Source organism: Ochlerotatus camptorhynchus, unplaced genomic scaffold (assembly GCF_037179485.1).
Source record: "Ochlerotatus camptorhynchus isolate MF236.1 unplaced genomic scaffold, CSIRO-AGI_Acam_v1.1 ptg000332l, whole genome shotgun sequence".
Classification (NCBI taxonomy): domain Eukaryota; kingdom Metazoa; phylum Arthropoda; class Insecta; order Diptera; family Culicidae; genus Ochlerotatus; species Ochlerotatus camptorhynchus.
In genome coordinates this window covers 159726-178544 of record NW_027040820.1, presented here as the reverse complement: position 1 = coordinate 178544, position 18819 = coordinate 159726, and the positions used below count along the sequence as shown (strand labels likewise).

Genomic DNA, 18819 nt, shown 5'->3' with positions numbered 1-18819 from the left:
CTTGTCCACATTCACAGAGATTGCTGTCTCCCAGCCCAACACGAAACAAGTGAGCGTTTAACGAATAGTGATTGGACATGAGGCGAGACATCAGACGAATGAAGTCTCGACCCACATCCAACCCCTTGAACCAAGGACTCTTCGACACCTTAGGGATGATCGAGAATAGCCATCGTCCCAAACTTCCTTCACTCCATTTATTTTGCCAGCTGGCGAGCGACTGTTGACGATAAATGAAGAAAAATTCATTGTAGGCGATTTGTCGATCGTAAATATCGCCTTGCATAGCGCCCACCTTAGCAAGTGAGTCCGCCTTCTCATTGCCCGGAATCGAGCAATGAGATGGGACCCATGCAAAGGTGATGACAAAAGATCTTAAAGATAAAGCACTCAGAAGCTCTCGTATTTTCATGAGAAAATACGAGGAGTGCTTTACCGGCCTCATGGATCGAATAGCCTCGACAGAACTGAGACTATCCGTAAAAATAAAATAATGATCTGGTGCAAGTGAGGCGATCGTTTCTAGCGTATAATGTATTGCCGCCAGCTCAGCAACATATACGGAACAAGGAGCTTGAAGCATTCGAGAGGCGCTATGAAATTCGTTATAAATACCAAAACCAGCGGACGCCTCTATTAATGATCCATCTGTGAAGAACGATCTTGCGGAATCAACTTGGCCAAACTTTGCAGCGTAAATTGACGGAACAATCATGGAACGATGATGTTCTGGGATTCCACGAATCTCCCGCGTCATAGATAAATCAAAACTAACTGAATTGCCGAAGTCGGAGAAGCATACACGATGGGGATTATGCTGTGAAGGGCTGACATCCTGAGTTATGTACACGTAGTACAATGACATAAAACGAGTTTGAGGGTTTAGCTCAAGAAGCTTCTCAAAGTTTTCGATTACCAGTGGGTTCATAACTTCACAACGGGTGAGGAGCCTGAGGGACAATTCCGAAAACCGATCCGATAGTGGCAACATGCCCGCCAACACTTCGAGACTCATCGTATGAGTCGAGTGCATGCATCCTAACGCGATACGAAGACAACGATACTGGATACGTTCCAGTTTGATGATGTGAGTTTTAGCCGCCGACTGGAAGCAAAAACTACCGTACTCTAAAACCGATAAAATCGTTGTCCGGTACAACGTTAGAAGATCTTGCGGATGAGCTCCCCATAAATTTTAATTTGAAGCTAGTATGTTAATTAAAAATGTATTTCAGATTACAATTAAAATGTATTTCAGATTAAAAACCAGTTTAAAATACTTCAAAGCATATCAAAGCAAAATTATGATAGATAAACTGAATCTCCAATCCAATCCAATTCGTTTATTTGGAAGGCTCAATCGCGTTAGCTTTACGGAGCAAATTATTCATTGTTCACTGTTTGTAACAAAATTCACTATGTCTAGTAGAAGTTGGGCTGAATACTTGTGGTTTACATTGTCCAAGGATAGGATCAGGGGAGGAGCTTAGGGTGGGTTTTCGTTGTCTCATCAGAGCATTGTCGCCAGTTTGAATCATAGTTCGGTTCTAGATTCGTTTGGAGTTCGGCCGGCTATGGTGGGTGACGATGAGACTTATTCAAACGGTGGGACGATTAAAAATAAAATTGAAAGTGAATTACATTGTTTGATATTAGCATACTGATTTATTCTTGTTTAAACAAAGCATAGGGCTGTGTTGTAGTTAACGTTATTCTTTGCGATGTGGTGTAACTTCGCCTTCGACCAGTGCTGCCGAATCCTCTTAACGCGAGACACCATCACCAACACACACTTAATTTTGTTTGTGAGGATTCTTCTCGTGTCTGCTGCCGCAGAGGTTTATACATTAAGTTGTCATAGTCAGTCTTTGCCAATTCTTCCACCGCGACAGGTCGCAGAATAAAATTTGGAACCTCCAGTGAGTGTTATAACCCTTAGTCTCAACATTTGGTGCCGTGACCAGGATAGATTGGACAGAACATTGTACTACGACGATTTCGAAAGCCATAACATTTTGCCGAGGTGCTAATCCACAGCGCCATTGCTAAACTGCGAAACAATTGGCTGAGCTGAATTGTGAGGCATCGGCCATTGTGATCGATTAAGAGGACCGCGTGGTGACTGTTGCCATCTTTCCTAGGACAGAAGCTGCTAGAATAATAATTAATACAAGGCATAGAATTAGCCTGTAGCAGGTCAGTAGCAGTCCAAATTCATTCGGCCCCCCGCTGCTGCCCTCTAGATTTTGTTTCTCGTTTCTTCCGGTGTACTCGATCACCCTTTTTCCTACCATCAACGGTCCACGACGGTTAGTGTACGGTTCCTACTGTCACTTTCGGACGATTTTGGCACGTACGACGGCTGCTGAGTGACGTCATCCAAGACCATCCGCTTCAAGGCCTATTTCCATCAAATTTCATCCGCTGGAAACTGCTGCCACGGTACCTGGCTGCTCTGGTGGTGGGTACCAAGCAGTCGTTCCTGCCACGACGGTAACAAAGGCCGACCGAGGTTTCGGTGGCGGACGACTCTTCCTGTTCCTGTTGGCTGATATTTAAATACAAGGCACATTTTTGCCTTGGAAAAGGTACGTACCTCTCCAAGCGGCTATATTTCCAATCCCAGGGCTACTGGTCTTCATTTTTCCCAGAAACCGGTCGCTTCGCCCATCGAACTACTGCATCACCATCGGCGTACGTGAGTGCCTTGCAAAATGGCGGAACATCAGGAGAAGCGGCAGCTGGTGCTTCGGCGCACGTCACTGCTGGCATCGTTGGCTCGAACGGGACAGTTCTTGGAGGCATACGAAGAAGAGCGGGATAGGCTAGAGGTGGCACTGCGAATCGAAAATCTGGATACGATTCGGCAGAGTCTTGAAGACATTCAGGCGGTTCTGGAAGGCATCGAGGAGTCAAACGCAGGTATAATCCTTAACACCCAAATACGTTCCGGCTTTGAGAGCAAATTTTTCCGAATAAAGGCTGGTCTGCTTTCGAAATTGCCGTCGTACATTCCTACTGGCAATCCCAATCCTATCCCCCTACGGTTTCCTCCAGTATCAAGGGTCTTAAGCTTCCGACGATTACTCTGCCTGAATTCAACGGGGATTACAACGAGTGGTTGGCCTTCCATGGCACCTTTCTGGCGTTGATCCACTCGAACCAGGACGTTCCAGATATCCAAAAATTCCACTACCTGAAGTCATCATTAATTGGAGAAGCTGCTCAGGTCGTCGAGTCATTCGCGATTAGTGCTGCCAACTATCCACTGGCCTGGCAAGCACTGGTGAGCAGATATGCAAACGAATACCTCCTCAAGAAGCGACACCTGCAGGCGATGTTAGAGATCCATTGGGTGAAGAAGGAGACGACAGCTTCGTTGCACGGGATCGTCTAAGAATTCGAGCGGCATACCAAAACTCTACGGCAGCTCGGTGAACCAGTGGACGCTTGGAGCACAATATTGGAGCATTTGCTGTGCGTTCGCCTTCCAGACGATTCTCTCAAGGCGTGGGAAGATCATGCATCAACGACCGAGAACCCAACCTACGATGCTCTCATTGAGTTCCTGCATCGGCGCATCCATGTACTGGAGTCCATTTCGGTCAATCACGCTCAACCTCCGCCACAGTACGTCACCTCTCATGTTTCTTCCACTCGAAAAACCTCCAACATGGAATTTTCGTCCCATGCAGCGGTCGATAGTCCTCCCATCAAGTGTTATGCTTGTGAACAGCGCCATCCGTTGGTGAAGTGCACGAAGTTCAAGAAAATGAGTGCAGCTGACCGGCTGACCCTGGTCAACGTGAACCGGCTTTGCTTGAACTGTTTCCGGTCTGATCATTTCTCGAGAAACTGTCCGTCGAGATACACGTGCAGGTTTTGCAAGAGGCGTCATCATTCTCTACTCCATTCTGGATTCGGAGACAATCCAATTACCTCCGGATCAAGTAATGAGACGCAGGTGTCTGCCAACGTAAATCTGGCCTCAGCGAGTGACGATTTAACATCGTCCGTTCTATCGGCAGCCGCACTGCAGTTTACAGCCCAGCCTCAAGAGATTGAGAGAAACGTTTTCATGCTAACAGCAATCGTTGTGGTCATTGATCGCTATGGCAAGGAGCACTTGGCACGTGCTCTGTTGGATTGTGGATCCCAACCCAACCTGATTACCGAGAAGATGGCTCAATTACTAAGGCTGAAGCGAAGCAAGACGAAAGTTCTTGTCCAGGGAATTGGTCCACAACCACAGAACGTGAGGGAGTCCGTTCATGTTCAGATCCGGTCCAGGAAGGAGAACTTTTCCGTGGATGCCGATTTCCTGATTCTTCCGAAGGTCACTCCTGAGATACCCGTCCACAATGTTCCAGTAGATCATTGGAACCTTTCACCGGAGCTCTTCCTGGCTGATCCCCAGTTCCATAAGCGTGCGCTAATAGACATGATTCTGGGGATTGAACATTTCTTCTCATTCTTCCAATCGGCGAACAGGATCAACTTGTCTGAATTGCTTCCCATGCTGATCGACAGCGTTTTCGGGTGGTTAGTGTCTGGCTCAGCAAGCAAGGTACCTACTATAAGTCAGGATCCTTCACGCTCCATTGTAGCGGTATCCCTGTTCAATCTGCAAGAGAGCATCGAGCGATTTTGGAAGGTTGAACAGTTGCCGGTCCGGTCCGATTATTCATTAGAGCAGAAGCTGTGCGAAGAACTGTTTTCGTCTACCACTTCGAGAGATCCAGAGGGGCGATACATGGTACACCTGCCTCGTCGATCAAACTTTGAGCTGATTGGCTACTCCAAGTCAATGGCACTCAACCGATTCAATTTACTAGAACGAAGACTCGAGCGTAATCCTGAACTGAAGGAAGAATATTACAAGTTTATGGCGGAATATCTCTCCCTTGGTCATATGCGTCGTGTTCAAGACAGCAGCAAGAACCAGTCTAAAGGATACTATCTCCCGCATCACCCGGTGGTGAAGGAAGCCAGCACGACTACAAAGGTACGTGTAGTCTTCGATGCGTCGGCCAAAACCTCTACAGGCTTTTCCCTAAACGTAGCTCTGTTAGTAGGTCCCGTGGTACAGGACGATCTCCTGTCAATCATTCTTCGGTTCCGGACGTTTCTTGCCAAAATGTACCGACAAGTCCTTCTCCATCCGGACGATACACTCTTCCAGAGGATCTTGTGGAGGTTCAGCCAGTCAGATCCAATCGAAATTTTCGAGTTGATGACGGTGACATATGGCTTGAGTCCATCCTCTTTCTTTGCTACACACACGCTGCAGCAGCTGGTTATTGATGAGGGCAGCACATATCCACTGGCTGGACCAAACCTCGTAAAAAACTTCTACGTTGATGACTTTATTGGTGGAGCCCAAACCATCGAAGACGCTGTACAATTGAGGACGAAACTGAGTGAACTTCTGAAGAAAGGCGGCTTCGAACTTCGGAAGTGGACATCCAACCAGATATTGGTGCTCTCAGGTCTCTCATCCGACGAAATTGGCACGCAGTCGTCGATCAAGTTCGAAGCAAATGAAACAGTGAAAGCTCTCGGCATTTCATGGGAACCCGAATCCGACAATCTCCATTTTGACTTTAAGATCCATCAGCACAAGGGGGCTCCGACTAAACGCTCCATTCTTTCCGCAATCTCACAACTGTTTGATCCTTTGGGGTTGATATCGCCGATTATCATAAGGGGCAAGATGCTGATGCAACGGTTGTGGTTGCTTCCGTGTGGTTGGGACGACGAAGTTCCGGACTATATTGTGAATTCCTGGGAAGAGTTTGCAGGACAGATTCCGAAAGTTGCATATTTCCGTGTCAGCCGATACGCTTTGCTGCCGAGCTCCATCATCCAACTCCATACGTTCTCCGATGCATCGGAATCAGCTTATGGAGCGTGTACGTATGCCAGGTGTGTAGATTCTTTTAAGCAATGTTGTTTACAAATATGGGCTTTTGTATACAATATTTGCTACATTTCATGAAATGTCTCAGAACTTTACACGATTTATAATGTAGACTTAGATGAGATGTGACACTCCTTTCATGTGCATCATATTGAACAGAAATTTACACTACTTTTTCGAACTGTCAAACACTATGGGAAAAGTATTAATGGTAAATAATAATTTAACTAATTTTAGAAATATAATCATACCTACACAGTTTGAAAAAGAAGTGTAAATTTCTGTTCATTATGATGCACATAAATGGAGCGTCACATATCATATAGACGCGGCTTAAAGCCAAAATATGCTTACAGCTTCCTCACTTGAAGCTAACTCTAAACGTGTATATTGAATTGCCAGTTGCAGTACCTGTCGTTCAGTGTAATAAAACTGTTTCCCTATTTATGTTAACATGATGACATTTTCATCTGGTGGTGAGAAATTACATTCCACTCCCCAGTTGGCAGTAGTTCCGCATGACACGCTAATTGGTTGTATACAATGTTGTCACCTGCGCACTGGATGTACTGTGCGTGAATTATGTAATAGATACAGTTACCTGCCACTGCATACCTGTGATTGTCGATTCACTTTTGCTACTGTCATCCGACTTGCTCCCGAAATGCTCGAATTGGTAGAGTAAGCAGGTGATAATTGATTGCTCGACTTATGTCCGTAACACAATGTCTATTTTAAACAGCTTCGATCGTTATCGAATTTCCTCTACTACTTTTTTACATGGAATTTGGTTGAAAAAACTGCACCGTGAATGATTGAACAGCCGTGGCTAGAGCGTGGATGGGTTGCAAAAAAAAAAAAAAATGTTGTGCAATATCGGAACAATGATTGCTGGCTACGATCATATTGTTGATCATCAACGTCTAGTTTGGGCAGTCAGCTGTTGTGTGTGTGCGTAGTAGCAAGAGTAACAAATCGATTAAGTGATTAAGTTTTGGCTGTCGAGAAAGATAAGATAGAAGGACGGAATCGTGATCACAGTAATAAAGAAATTTCAATGATTGCTTCGGCGAGAAATCATGGTTCATTACCGATTAGTCAACGAACCACGACCGACCGACCGACGAGGAGGCTTGAGGGGTCCAATGAACCGTAAATAATTGAATTGCCTCTGCTGGCTCTCTGGTGGATTGGCTTCCTCTGGGCTGATTCAGTGGGCGTGTTTGGAGGGCATTTGAGGTTGAAGTCGTAGGTCATTGATTTAGGGTTGTTTTTAAGCGGAAGTTACCAAAACTGATTTGCTTCGGTTGCATCAAATAGGCTCGTTATATTGATCTTCTAGATAGTACTACGAAGTGCGTCCAATTCACTAATCACCATTTCCTTTCTGTTTCGTTTCAGGTACGGTTTCAAATGATCATTGATTGTTCAAGTTGCCGATGGAAAGGTTAGTTCTACCAAAAGTCGAAGTATAATCAATTCAATTCAATTCGATTGGAGCTGCATTGTTTACACTGGGTCATAAATACCCAGTCAAATAGTTTCCACTTGCATCCGAAAAATCGGATGCTTCACTGCGTCTCGGAAATGTTTGATGTATTTACAGACACTGTACTTATGAGTGCATGTTGCGATGCGTTTACACCTTATGTTCCATAATGTGCACGGCGGCGAGATTAAATTGCTTCTGCGAGTGCAGTTCAATCTCATGTCGGAGAAAGTTTTTTTTTGTCGGAACTTGGAACCCATCAATCGCTGACCATTTTCATATTCGTCTGTTAAACCGCTTATTGCTTCTGTGTGTGCACATATGCTGAACAAATCGAAAAACTTGACATCAATTGGTCAACTAGTTGGCCAAACAGCATTTGCATATGATGAAAGGAAGAGTTACAGTGGAATTGAAAAGGATTTGGTTGATCTTTGTATTCACTCGACCGGTGTCATCTCATCTACACCTGTTTGATGTGCGAAGAAGGAAAAACCTCCGACCAGTGAACATCAAGCTTTATTGCCTGCGTGTATGTAAAATGGGCAATTCCACCCACCGCCGCTGCTTGTGAGGGGGACTGTTTCACATTTCGTTTCCAACGCGTACCCATCGTCACTGCCACAGGCCGGCATTTCGTCTGTTTATGCGAAAGCATTTTTGCAAATTAATCGCACGGGAAATGTCTAAGTAGTTGGAGCACGTACCTACCGACATTAGCTCATGTGCAAGAAAAACAGCAGTAAAAGTGAAAGTATTGCTTGATCATTAATTCGCCTAATGTCCATTTTGAGTAGCAGGGTACCATCGTCGCCGGATGCGGTAATTCCAGAGCATCGAAATATAGTGGGGGTTTTTGTAATGCAATTTCTTTCTTGGTGGTATTTCTAGCTACCCGTGACACCGTTGAGAAGGAAGCCATCGATATTATTGGGTCCAATGTGTCGATTCGATACCAAATATGTGTGTACCTGTTATCGACAAAAAATTATCTTCATGACAGGTTTTTGAATCATGTGCCTTTATGTACGTAAGGATTGGGCTTGATTTTTTCCAAACCATGTTATTTAAATGAATAACGTGGAAATTCTTATAAGTTTTATAAAGCTATAGACGATCTTAGAATTATGAATCACGACTTATAATAATAAAATAAAAACATTTATTGATCAAAATTCACAAATCCATTACACTTTTCTCCTTTAACTCTAAACTGAATTGAATGTCATTTGGTTCTGCTCCTAATTGATATTTCAAACTGCTGACTTGCAACTGCTTCAGTGTGGGTCGATGGGTTCGCAGTCTGTCTTATTGGTTTGCTGATGTCGGTAGAATGTTCTAGTGGCGTGGTTGCATCGATGCCACTCAAAGTGCTGACGGGGTTATTGGTCGTGGTTGGCCGTTTCTGGGTCCTATGTGTTGGTGGTTGGCTGTGTTGTAACTCCTCTGGTGGGTAAAGAATGGACGGCCTCGGCTATTTTATCTGTGTGTTGTAATTCCTGCGAAGTATGTTGATTCTTCCTTTGTTAAGGTAAACGAATCTTGAGTACTACCTTCTTTTTACTGACACAAATGTAAATTATTATTCTGGTGATAATTACTGTTGTAATTGACAATCCGCTTAATATTCCCAGGATCCAAATGTGTTGCTCACTCTGTTTGAGCTTTATGAGCTTTATCCATTGCTGTTCCACATAATATTATTGTGAATTTCCAAAATATCTGTATGTTTTAAGAAATTCCGATTGATTTTCAAACTTGCTTAAACACCCTGACTGGTGTTGCTAACGATTTTTTTGCTGGTAAATTTTAGATCACCTATTCCCAGGGTACAGTTGTTGAATGTGATAAGATAATTTCCATATAGGGTTCCGTTGTGTGGACCACCGTCCATGTGGTATCTAACGTTGTTAATCAATATTTTTTTTGTCCGATATCGTTATGATTTGTGTGTCGATCCGTCTTGTTGCGTTACATGTGCTTTCCATACCTTTCAGAATGGAGAGTACGCATTGGTCGTACAATGGTGTTAGCTCCGTGTATTTTTTAATGAAGTCTGTCGGGTGATTTGTCTAGAATAAGTAGTTTTCAGTTTTTACCAGGTATTGTAGGATGACCGTTAAGTTAGTTATGAGTGGTGATACTTGGATCATCTCACATTTTGATGGTTTGATACGTGGTATTTGTAGATTGTGGAAGAGCATATCTTCTTTTACTGCAATTTTAGGTGTAACGTAATTAATTGCTTGTTCCGGAAAATCACCCCACACCATCCCTCTCCAAAGGGGGATGTTGATGCTTGTATGTCAAATATGAACTAGTTAGGTTTGTGCCACAAATGGTAAAGATGCTTGTATGATAGGGTAGGCGTAAGTTTACGGCGCAGTATACAACGCTAAAAACTGCAAGAATACCGAAAGCTCTTCCTAGACACGAATAGAATACACGACTGTAGCCGAGCCGAAGAAGATTTGAAACCAACCAAACTTGAATTGTATCGACCGTTTTTAAATCCAATCGAACCGCTTTCGCGCCTGGTTGGCCACTAGGAAATTTGAATTTAGTGTTTTAATGTAGTTTGTAATAAAGTCGTAGTTAAAGTAATAAATAGTATTTGAATCACCTCGTAGTGTCTACAGCGTTTGATTTTGGATTTGGAGAACACTATTAAGTGGAGGGTCACAACAGGGGAGTTTGGTAAAGAGAGATGAAAAAACCGATTTGTACCTTCCTTAAAAGTTATCCTAGCTCGCTATTCTACTATCTATATGCAATTTTCACACTGCCGTACTCTAACGGAACTATCAACTCTATACTTTCATCTACTCCATCTATCGTATAAAAATTACCACTACAGTCTGTTATTTGAAATTAGCATCTTCAACTATGTAAATCGTTGACTTCACGCAGAAGTAATACTAAACATATAGTCAAAGTAAATAATTGATATTGTTTTTTAATCTCTTGATCTTATTCTTATGCCTTTTAATCCCTCGACTATTTTTGGATGCTTCATCTTCAATATTACTTGCATTAGTACTTATTGTCCTTGGTTGTGATTTGTGGTGGCTCTTCCTTTGCCTTTTTTTTGTCGTGTTTGTGTCTGGTTTCTAAAAATATTTTTGAGCCTTTTCCATAATGTCCTGAGGATTTTTTACGTTACGTTGATTGAAAATTATCTCGTTTGGCTTGAAATTTGTTGATGAGTGTTGTATACTGCTACGGGTAATTTTATTAAAGATTTAATGTGCATGCCTTTAAACTTGTCTTGGTTGGTATTGAAGATCTCAATTAATGTTGAGTGAGTCCTTTCTGCTTTCTGAAGATTATCTTATAATCTTCGTTGGTTTCAAAAATAAATTCCAAATCTTTTTTAAACTGGTGTTTCGTTTCTTCGTTGCTCACTCGAAAAATTGTTTAGCGTTGTTAATTTCAGCACTCTTTCTTGTACTAGCATCCCTAGCCATCCTCTTGATGTTACCGCAAATATCAAGGACCTTTTCCATGTGAAGTTAGAGAAAAGTGCCATTCTGCTCTGATGTTAAAGTCTTTGTCATGGCTACACAAGTTTTTATTTTTTTTATATACTGCTCTGCGCAAACATCTGACAGATAAATATTTTTTTCAAGATCTCGAAATTTATCTTTTAATTTTGAAAGTAATTTACTTTCAAACGTGAAAACCGGTATTGTGTTATGTTTTTTTTTTCATATCTGCTATTACAATGAAATTTAAAACATTTAAAAAGCAACCTTCACTGTAGTAAATTACAAAAGGATAAATAGTTACTTGTGGCCTTGAAAAATAATGACTTTGGATCGAATCTTGATCAAACAAGAATAGTTTTCAGCGAAATCCATTTGACACATTATTTTTTCCCTGCAACTAAAGTTTCTTTTTTCATCCTTATAAACTTAATTTGCTTTTCAACTTTAAATTGGTGAATAATGAACTTTCCAATTTGATTTTCTGAGCTTTCTAAAAAATCCAATTCCAATTCAATTGGGTTGGTGGTGGTGGTAATGGTTGACCAATGTCATCTCTAAGATAAAAGTTTACTATTATACCATACACATCTGCACGATATAAAGGGCATCCTGCTTTCGATAAACGCTCCAGTCCTATTACATTTGTTTTTGATTCAGTTATCATGTGACGAGTGGCTTCTTCAAAATGTAATTGTATTTTGATAAATGACTCACTTTTTGGTAACAATTTGAAGATTTCATTTTTTTGTTGAAATTTGAACTGTGCTAACAATTTTTGAATACGTTTCGCCAACTATGGAACCACGGTAACTACTGCTTGAAGGATCCAGTCGCGACGTTTTTGTATCCATAGATATTTCCAAAAATGCACCGTTGAAGCTTGTGATTGTGTGGTGATGTTTATTGGCCGGATCCTATCGACGAAGGAGCGTCTCGTATTGCAGCTGGCGAGAACATTGGCGAATCGTGCTGACCTATATCTACTGTCTCCGAAAGAGTGGTCACTAAATCCTCATACTCGTTGCTGAGTGACAGCTTTAGTCGACAGGATGTACACAGTTTCATTTTATCCGTTACCCATTGCATGCCGTGAAGAATTTACCAAAGGAATTGTAATGAATATACCGAGAGTATTTTATACATGGAATAAACTGTAGTGCGCGTTCTCATCAATACTAACAATACTGTAGAGTGAATTTCAAAAAATTTCAGCAGATGGTGAAAATTTTAAAGAAATTGCAATTAGAATCCAAAAAGTTTGTCAGAAATTTTAATTGTGAATATATTTTTTTTAAATCATCACAAATAGGTGGAAAACAAAATAAAAATGTTGATTTTGTGACTTCTGTGTTAAACCTTATTCCACGATGGTCTAAAAACAATCATAAGTGCCATTTTTTTATTTTATTCCTAAACCATTCTTTGAGAAAAATTTTGAAATGAAATGTTTCTAATAAATGTTAAAGTTAATCACAATGATGATTATTGAAAAAGTATTATCGAATAAATTGTAGATCTCTACCAAGACTAAATTTGCAAAAATAAGTTTGTAAGTTGTTAAAGATAAATATATGAGGTGAGTAATTGGAGATGTCTTCGATAAAAGTGAGAAATGGGTCCCATCTCATTGCTCTATTCTGGGTAACGAGAAAGCGGACTCGTTGGCTAAAGTGGGCGCTATGAAGGCGATATTTTTGATCGACAAATCGCCTTTGTGGAATTTTTCCTCACCAACTGACAACAAAAATTAAGGTTCAATTTACTTTGATGCTTTTTCGAAAAATTGAAGAGCAGTTTTTTTGGACGCATTAGTTCAGATTGCAAAATGCTCGCACTATTCGATTCCTTTTGCTATTCTACACAAAATGACGCGAGCTTTTAGCAATCTGAAATAATGCGTCGAAAAAAACTGCTTTTGAATTTTTCGAAAATGCATCAAAGTAAATTGAACCTTAATGAGAGTGGTCTGGGAAGATGGTTACATTCTATTCTCCCACAGGTGTCGAACAAGCCTTGGTTCAAAGGATTGAACATGAGCCGTAACTTTATACGTGTCATGTCGAGGCGCATGTCCAATCACTGCTCGTTAGACTCGCATTTCTTTAGAATCGGGCTCGCAGGCAGCAATTTGTGCGCGTGTGATAGTGGCTATCACGATAATTCAAATTCATAAAATTCCGATGATTTTTTTTACGATACTGTCATCAAAATGTGCAAAATGTTGATGACCTTTATGCTCAAACGGGATGATAAAAGTTCAATTATAATCATAAAATTAGAACGAATATGATTTTCCACTTTATCTAATGATTTTGTAGTATGGCCAAGAACTGGTGCATCTAATCATAGTGTGCACTAATTGGCACTAGCTTTGATGGTTTTGATAGTGTGAAAGTGAAATTGTGTTCGGAGTTTTTCGTATTTATGCCAGATTCAACACTGTCTGGAAAGTAACCTCTTACCTGTGTCACCGATAGAATGGAGGTCAAGGCTGATTGCCCAAAGTCATCGCTGAGCAAGCTGCAAAGAATCATCCATTGAACTGAGTACCACCGATAAATATCGCATCAAGATTTCAGGATCCTAGCTACTCAGTAAACTCTACCTGGCCTAGCCCGTTCTTCGATAATGATTGGTTACCACAAATCCAGAGAACTCGACGTATTGGATTAGAAGGTCGACGTGGACGTTGTCTGTAAGGCGTTTAACTTATCAGATAGATTTTGAGTTTTGATTTTCCCTAACTGAAAACTCTTGGACATATTTACAACGAATGCTGCTACTAAGAAATGAACAAACCTTCGGCTAAAAATCTTTATATTAAATAATTAAAAAAAAAAAGAATGCAGCTACTTTGAGACATGTTCCCAAATGTGCAAACAAGTCTTTTTAAATAAAATATGTTAAAAAAAATATCATAATTAATTCATAATAATCCAAAAATATCCACCCAAAGCCAGACCAGAGCCAGGGTTGCATCATTTGGGTTCGTGATACTAATATCTAATGTAAAATCAAAATTAATTTGCTGCTTAATCTAAGAAAATGTGTTGTACCATTCGTATGACATCGATGTCTTTGACTAAAGGCAAATTCATACATTGAAAATTATGAATAAAATATTTTTCAAAAATCATTCAAAAATATTAAGTTTCTAAGTTCGTCAATCTGATTTCATAAACATCACTCGAATTTTCAGCAAAAGCTTGTTGAGTATACGAGTGGTCCTCATAACGGCCAATAGAGGAAGAACTAATGTAAAAACTGGTGCTAGAGCTAGAAGCTTTAAATCGGTTATTAAGATTATTGTGATTCAAATTTAATGTGAAATCTATTAATATTCAAAATGGTCTTAACCAGGGCTCTACATTTTCGATGCTATAAATGAACTCGAGTTTTGTCTCTTTCATACAAAGTGTTCAACGGATCATTTATACAACACCTAGCTAGACTATCAGCATTAAACGAAAATGAAAAAGAAGCACACTAAGAACGAAAGGCTGACTGTAGATTTTCTCGTCGTTGCTTTGCTCATCACTTTCAATGAAAGTTACGTCGATTATCGAGATGAAACAAAACCTACTTATGGCCTTCAATCCCTTTCACCGACGCTCTATGACCGCTATTACAATTTGTTTAATATGCGTTATGTCCCGTTTTAGTTTTTTGTTTTTAAAGATAAATATGTAGATGGCAGATAAATTAAACATATTACGTGTAATCTTCAAGTATTTGTACGTGAGAAATGCTTCTCCGTTATGTGCGTCATGAAACTTCTGTTGATGTGTATCATGAAAGACGAAACTATCAAAGTCGAGCGCTCTTTCACTCATCCGCTTCACCGAAGAAAGTCCAATGAAGCGACGGGAGAAAGAGAGACAAGCGATTGAACATTTCTAGATAGAGCTGGAATTAGGGCGTAACAGCTTTTGTAAACAATGACTTCTCTCGATGATTTCTAGAAACTCAAGGCTCGCCCGAGCAAATCAATTTCACCATCAGATAGAGGAAGTATTCCCCTACCCGATGGTTATGTTGGTTTGCGTGGGCCCGCCTTGAATTTCTATAAATCATCGAAAGAAGTCATTGTTTACAAAAGCTGTTAGACCCTAATTCCAGCTCTATTTAGATTTGTTTGTAGATGCCGACTGAGGTTCTAGAATGCTGCGAAACTGTTTGACTTCAACAGAAAAAGAAAGCTAGCAGTCTCTTCATCGCATCAATTTTATCGATTGAAGCTGATATTGTGACGCCCTGGTCTTAACTTCAATGCAATGGTATAACATGCTTCATAACATGGCGGCTTCTATTTTATAAAATTTGAAAACTAAATATGCTTACTAACTAGCGTTGAAATTGACTCACCTACCCTGCTTGACTTATTAACATTTGAGTACTGCATGTTTTTTGGGTTAATATTACCCATAAGTTTTCAATGCTAATCTTAATATTTCGTTAAGGAAAACTGTCCACCATAATTTTTCCTACAACTCTTCTCAAGACCACCTTTTCGAAACATTTGAAACGGAAAGTTTTCAATCAATATTTGAATTATGTAGGGGCACCTAGATTAAAAGCAAAAAAATAGTTCTAGCATGGTCAAACGAAGAGCTAGAAAAATTGTGGGTTTTGTAAGGTTATAATAAAGAAATATTAGTTACAACTTTGATGAAGAATGTTAACCTAAAACAAAAAAGGTAGATTCCTGATTTAGACTAAATTGAGGACTACCCTAATCTATTTTTTCTTAAAAAAATGCCCGTTTAATTGCAAACATCTTCTACGAAGACACTAACCCCATAACATAAATAGACACGGGGTATTATCCCCCCCCCCACCCCTTAATTGCCGTTTCGGACTACAGTGCACTGAGTGATTAAAATAGAATTGCTTTAATACCGACATAATTCGATTGCTTAAACATTGTACTTTATTCTTATAAAATAGTATCAACCGCCTTTTGATGGATGAATGACTGTAGACTGGATCAGTAAATTATCAAGTGCAGGGTTTTTTTTTTGTAGTAGAACAGTTTTCCTCGACCTCACAACTTTTGACACTTTCCAGCGTCTCAGAGTCGACATGCTTATCCTATCCACTTCCCTATAGCACTTAGGTACTCCTTACCGTGTCGGAGATGATTGTGATATCTTTGGCTTCTCCGCTGGTGCATTCGCATGTATTTTCCAGCTTTCCAACTTTTTACATATTGTTTGTTAGTCTGCTGGTTGCGTCCCCCCATACGGTGTCGATTGCGGCGGTGACTTCCATGTTGCATAGTGCCTCTCATCATGCCTCTCATCATCCGAATCTTGCCTCTCATCATGGTTCGCATCATCTGGCGCTGAGTTCGTCGGGCGTTAGCCATTATGTCTGTCAATAACATGATGGGTTCCGCAAAGCAATCCCCCATCAGAACGAGAATCAACACGATGGGGATAATCTGCAGGATAGAAGGTTAAACACTAGTGAGGGCTATTCTAATACCAAAATTTTATGCTTACCTTCATAGCTGCTGCGGTTGTGTTTGCACATGGCAAGCTTCCCGACACAATGCGCAGTTAGTACTACAATGCAAATCAGTTTGACTATCTTTATATAGGTCGGCGGTACGTTCCGATACAAGTGCAGCAATGACCCTGGCTGCATCCAGAAATATTTAGAAAACCTGTTGCATCCTCCAAATATTGGCGCAAACAATTTATGCACCTTCCATATAAGTCAAGATCATCGATATCGAGAATGATCGGCATAAACCAGTTTAAAATCGTTGCGACGTCGCCGGCGTTCGATGGAAGGTGATTTGCTTTTCGAATTCCGCACAGGGAAAATCCGGTACCTGACCGTTGAATCTACAAATCACCGGGCAATAACCTCGTAGGTCGCGTTCATCGTAGAACGGTGGCACTTTCGCAAACCTCTGACCGGTCCAGGGGGTTTAGCTTCAACATAAATCGGCGCATGTTGGTAGTGGGAATGCACCGACAAACACTATTATTAAACCTGATCGAGTAAAGAAGGGAAATAGGTAGGTAAATGCAAAAAAAAAATACCCAAAATAAAATACACCCACATTATCGTTAAAACTAACCGGAGATTTAAAAAGATTAATTATTCACTGCTGCAAATTTGCCTAAGGCCAGGCTATGGCGGCGTTGTGGCATCTGCTAGCATGACAAAACATTATATAGACGTTCGCCTCACGCCACACGACTTCGACATGATGTTTTGACATCTTGTACGATACCATATCGCTGCCATAACAGTGGCCAAAGACATGTCACTGAGAGAATAAGATTGGGTATGAACCAGGACATTTCTTCAATACTGACACTAGTCGATTGTTTTAACATTGTACTTTATTCTTATAAAATAGTTTCAACCTCCTTAGTTGGTTGGATGGTTTCAGACTGGATCAGTATAAAGTTCAGTTTTGTTATGTGGTAGAATTTTTTAAGCATATCAATCGGATCTCGAAATTGTTGTCATTTTCCAGCGTTTCGGCGGAGCTCAGCTCATCCTAGCCATTTCCCGAATGAATGAAGCCGTTCCATACGGTGTCGGTGTCGTTGATCTGACCTTTCCATCATTCGCCTGTGTATTCGCTCAAATTTTCCAGTTTTCCAATCCTTTTTTCTAGCTTTAAACGAGCGTTGCGCTGATCCTTGTCCCGTTGCCATTGCCGGTCGCATTTCCATGCCCGTTCCCATTCCCATTCCCATTCCCATTCCCATTGCCGGTACCATTGCCGGTCGCATTCCCATTCCCATTCTCATTCCCCTCGACCGCCCTATTCCCCTTGACCGCTGCATTATCCTACCTCTACGATTTGACCGTATCCGATTCATTCTCATCATTTTAAGCTTCTGTAATTGCAACAGTTTAAGCTTAGTGAGAAGCAACAGCGGTTCGGCGAAGCAAATACCCATCAGAACGAGGAACAGCACGATATAGATGAGCTGCAAAGGGACATGGTTTAGAATGTTACAATCTGTGAAAGTTGCTCTAATTCTAGTTATTGATGCTTACCTTCATAGCTGCTGCTGCTGGTTCTGCACATGGCAAGTTTCCCGACGCAATGCGTAATGTGTACTACAATGCAAATCCGTTTGACAACCGTTTTATAGGTCAGCGGTACGTGTCGATACGATCGAGTCAGTGGCCCTGGCAGCATCCAGAAATATTTGGCGAAACCTGTTGCATTGATTGATCTTGAGACATGCGAGCGATGAACGCGATTATGGACTTACACTCATGAATATGTTCTATCGCAATCAGCATCTCTGCAGTGATAGATGTGTGAGCGTATGAAAATGAGAGAGGACAAGAGAGAGATAGAGCGAGTGAGAGAGAGGAGTGGGGGGGGGGGGATGGTATAAGCAAAACAAAGTTTAATATTACCTTCGACTAAACTAGGTATACAATACATATATGTATTTGAAAAGTGATCATATTTTAACGTTTATCATTGATTCATAAAATCCATTGTTCACGAAAAATTATCAACAATTCTAAAAGGAGCTGGAATTAGGGCGTAGCAGCTTGTTGATTTATAAATACTTCAGGCACGCCTACACAAGCCAACATATTCATCGGGTAGGGAAATTCTTTCCCCACTCGATGGTGATGTCGATTTGCCAGGGAGTGTCATGACTTTCGAGAAATTATCGAGAGATGTCATTGTTTACAAAAACTGTTACGTACTAATTCCAGCTCTATCTAGAATTGTACATTTCTTCAAATTATAAAGAGGAAGGGGCGCCGGTGGTGTAGTGGTAAGCGCGATTACCTCTCACCCCAGCAGGCCTGGGTTCAATCCCAGTCGGCGCCGCCGGGATGTTCTGAGGCATAACATCTCTGGTGATGGCTTCCTTCCGAAGGGAAGTAAAGCCGTTGGTCCCCGGCTCATGAGTTGATATGGG

The 18819-nt window shown here is 41.0% G+C and overlaps 1 protein-coding gene across 1 annotated transcript; it reads left to right on the top strand.

Annotated features, from left to right (window-relative positions):
• The first annotated feature begins 2714 nt into the window (after positions 1-2714).
• Positions 2715-17877, top strand: LOC135708701 (uncharacterized). Its single transcript, XM_065230806.1, has 4 exons — positions 2715-2922; positions 2982-3355; positions 3431-5776; positions 17779-17877. Exons 1-4 carry the CDS (start codon positions 2715-2717, stop codon positions 17875-17877), a joined length of 3027 nt encoding a protein of 1008 aa, XP_065086878.1.
• Positions 17878-18819: the final 942 nt, after the last annotated feature.

Bases quoted from the DNA above. Each gene is read 5' to 3' on its own strand.
- LOC135708701 (XM_065230806.1), top strand. From the start codon at position 2,715: ATGGCGGAACATCAGGAGAAGCGGCAGCTGGTGCTTCGGCGCACGTCA. The intron at 3,356-3,430 runs GTGAAGAAGGAG...ACTCTACGGCAG, and splicing joins CGATGTTAGAGATCCATTGG to CTCGGTGAACCAGTGGACGC. The intron at 5,777-17,778 runs GTGAATTCCTGG...TAATTGCAACAG, and splicing joins ACGAAGTTCCGGACTATATT to TTTAAGCTTAGTGAGAAGCA.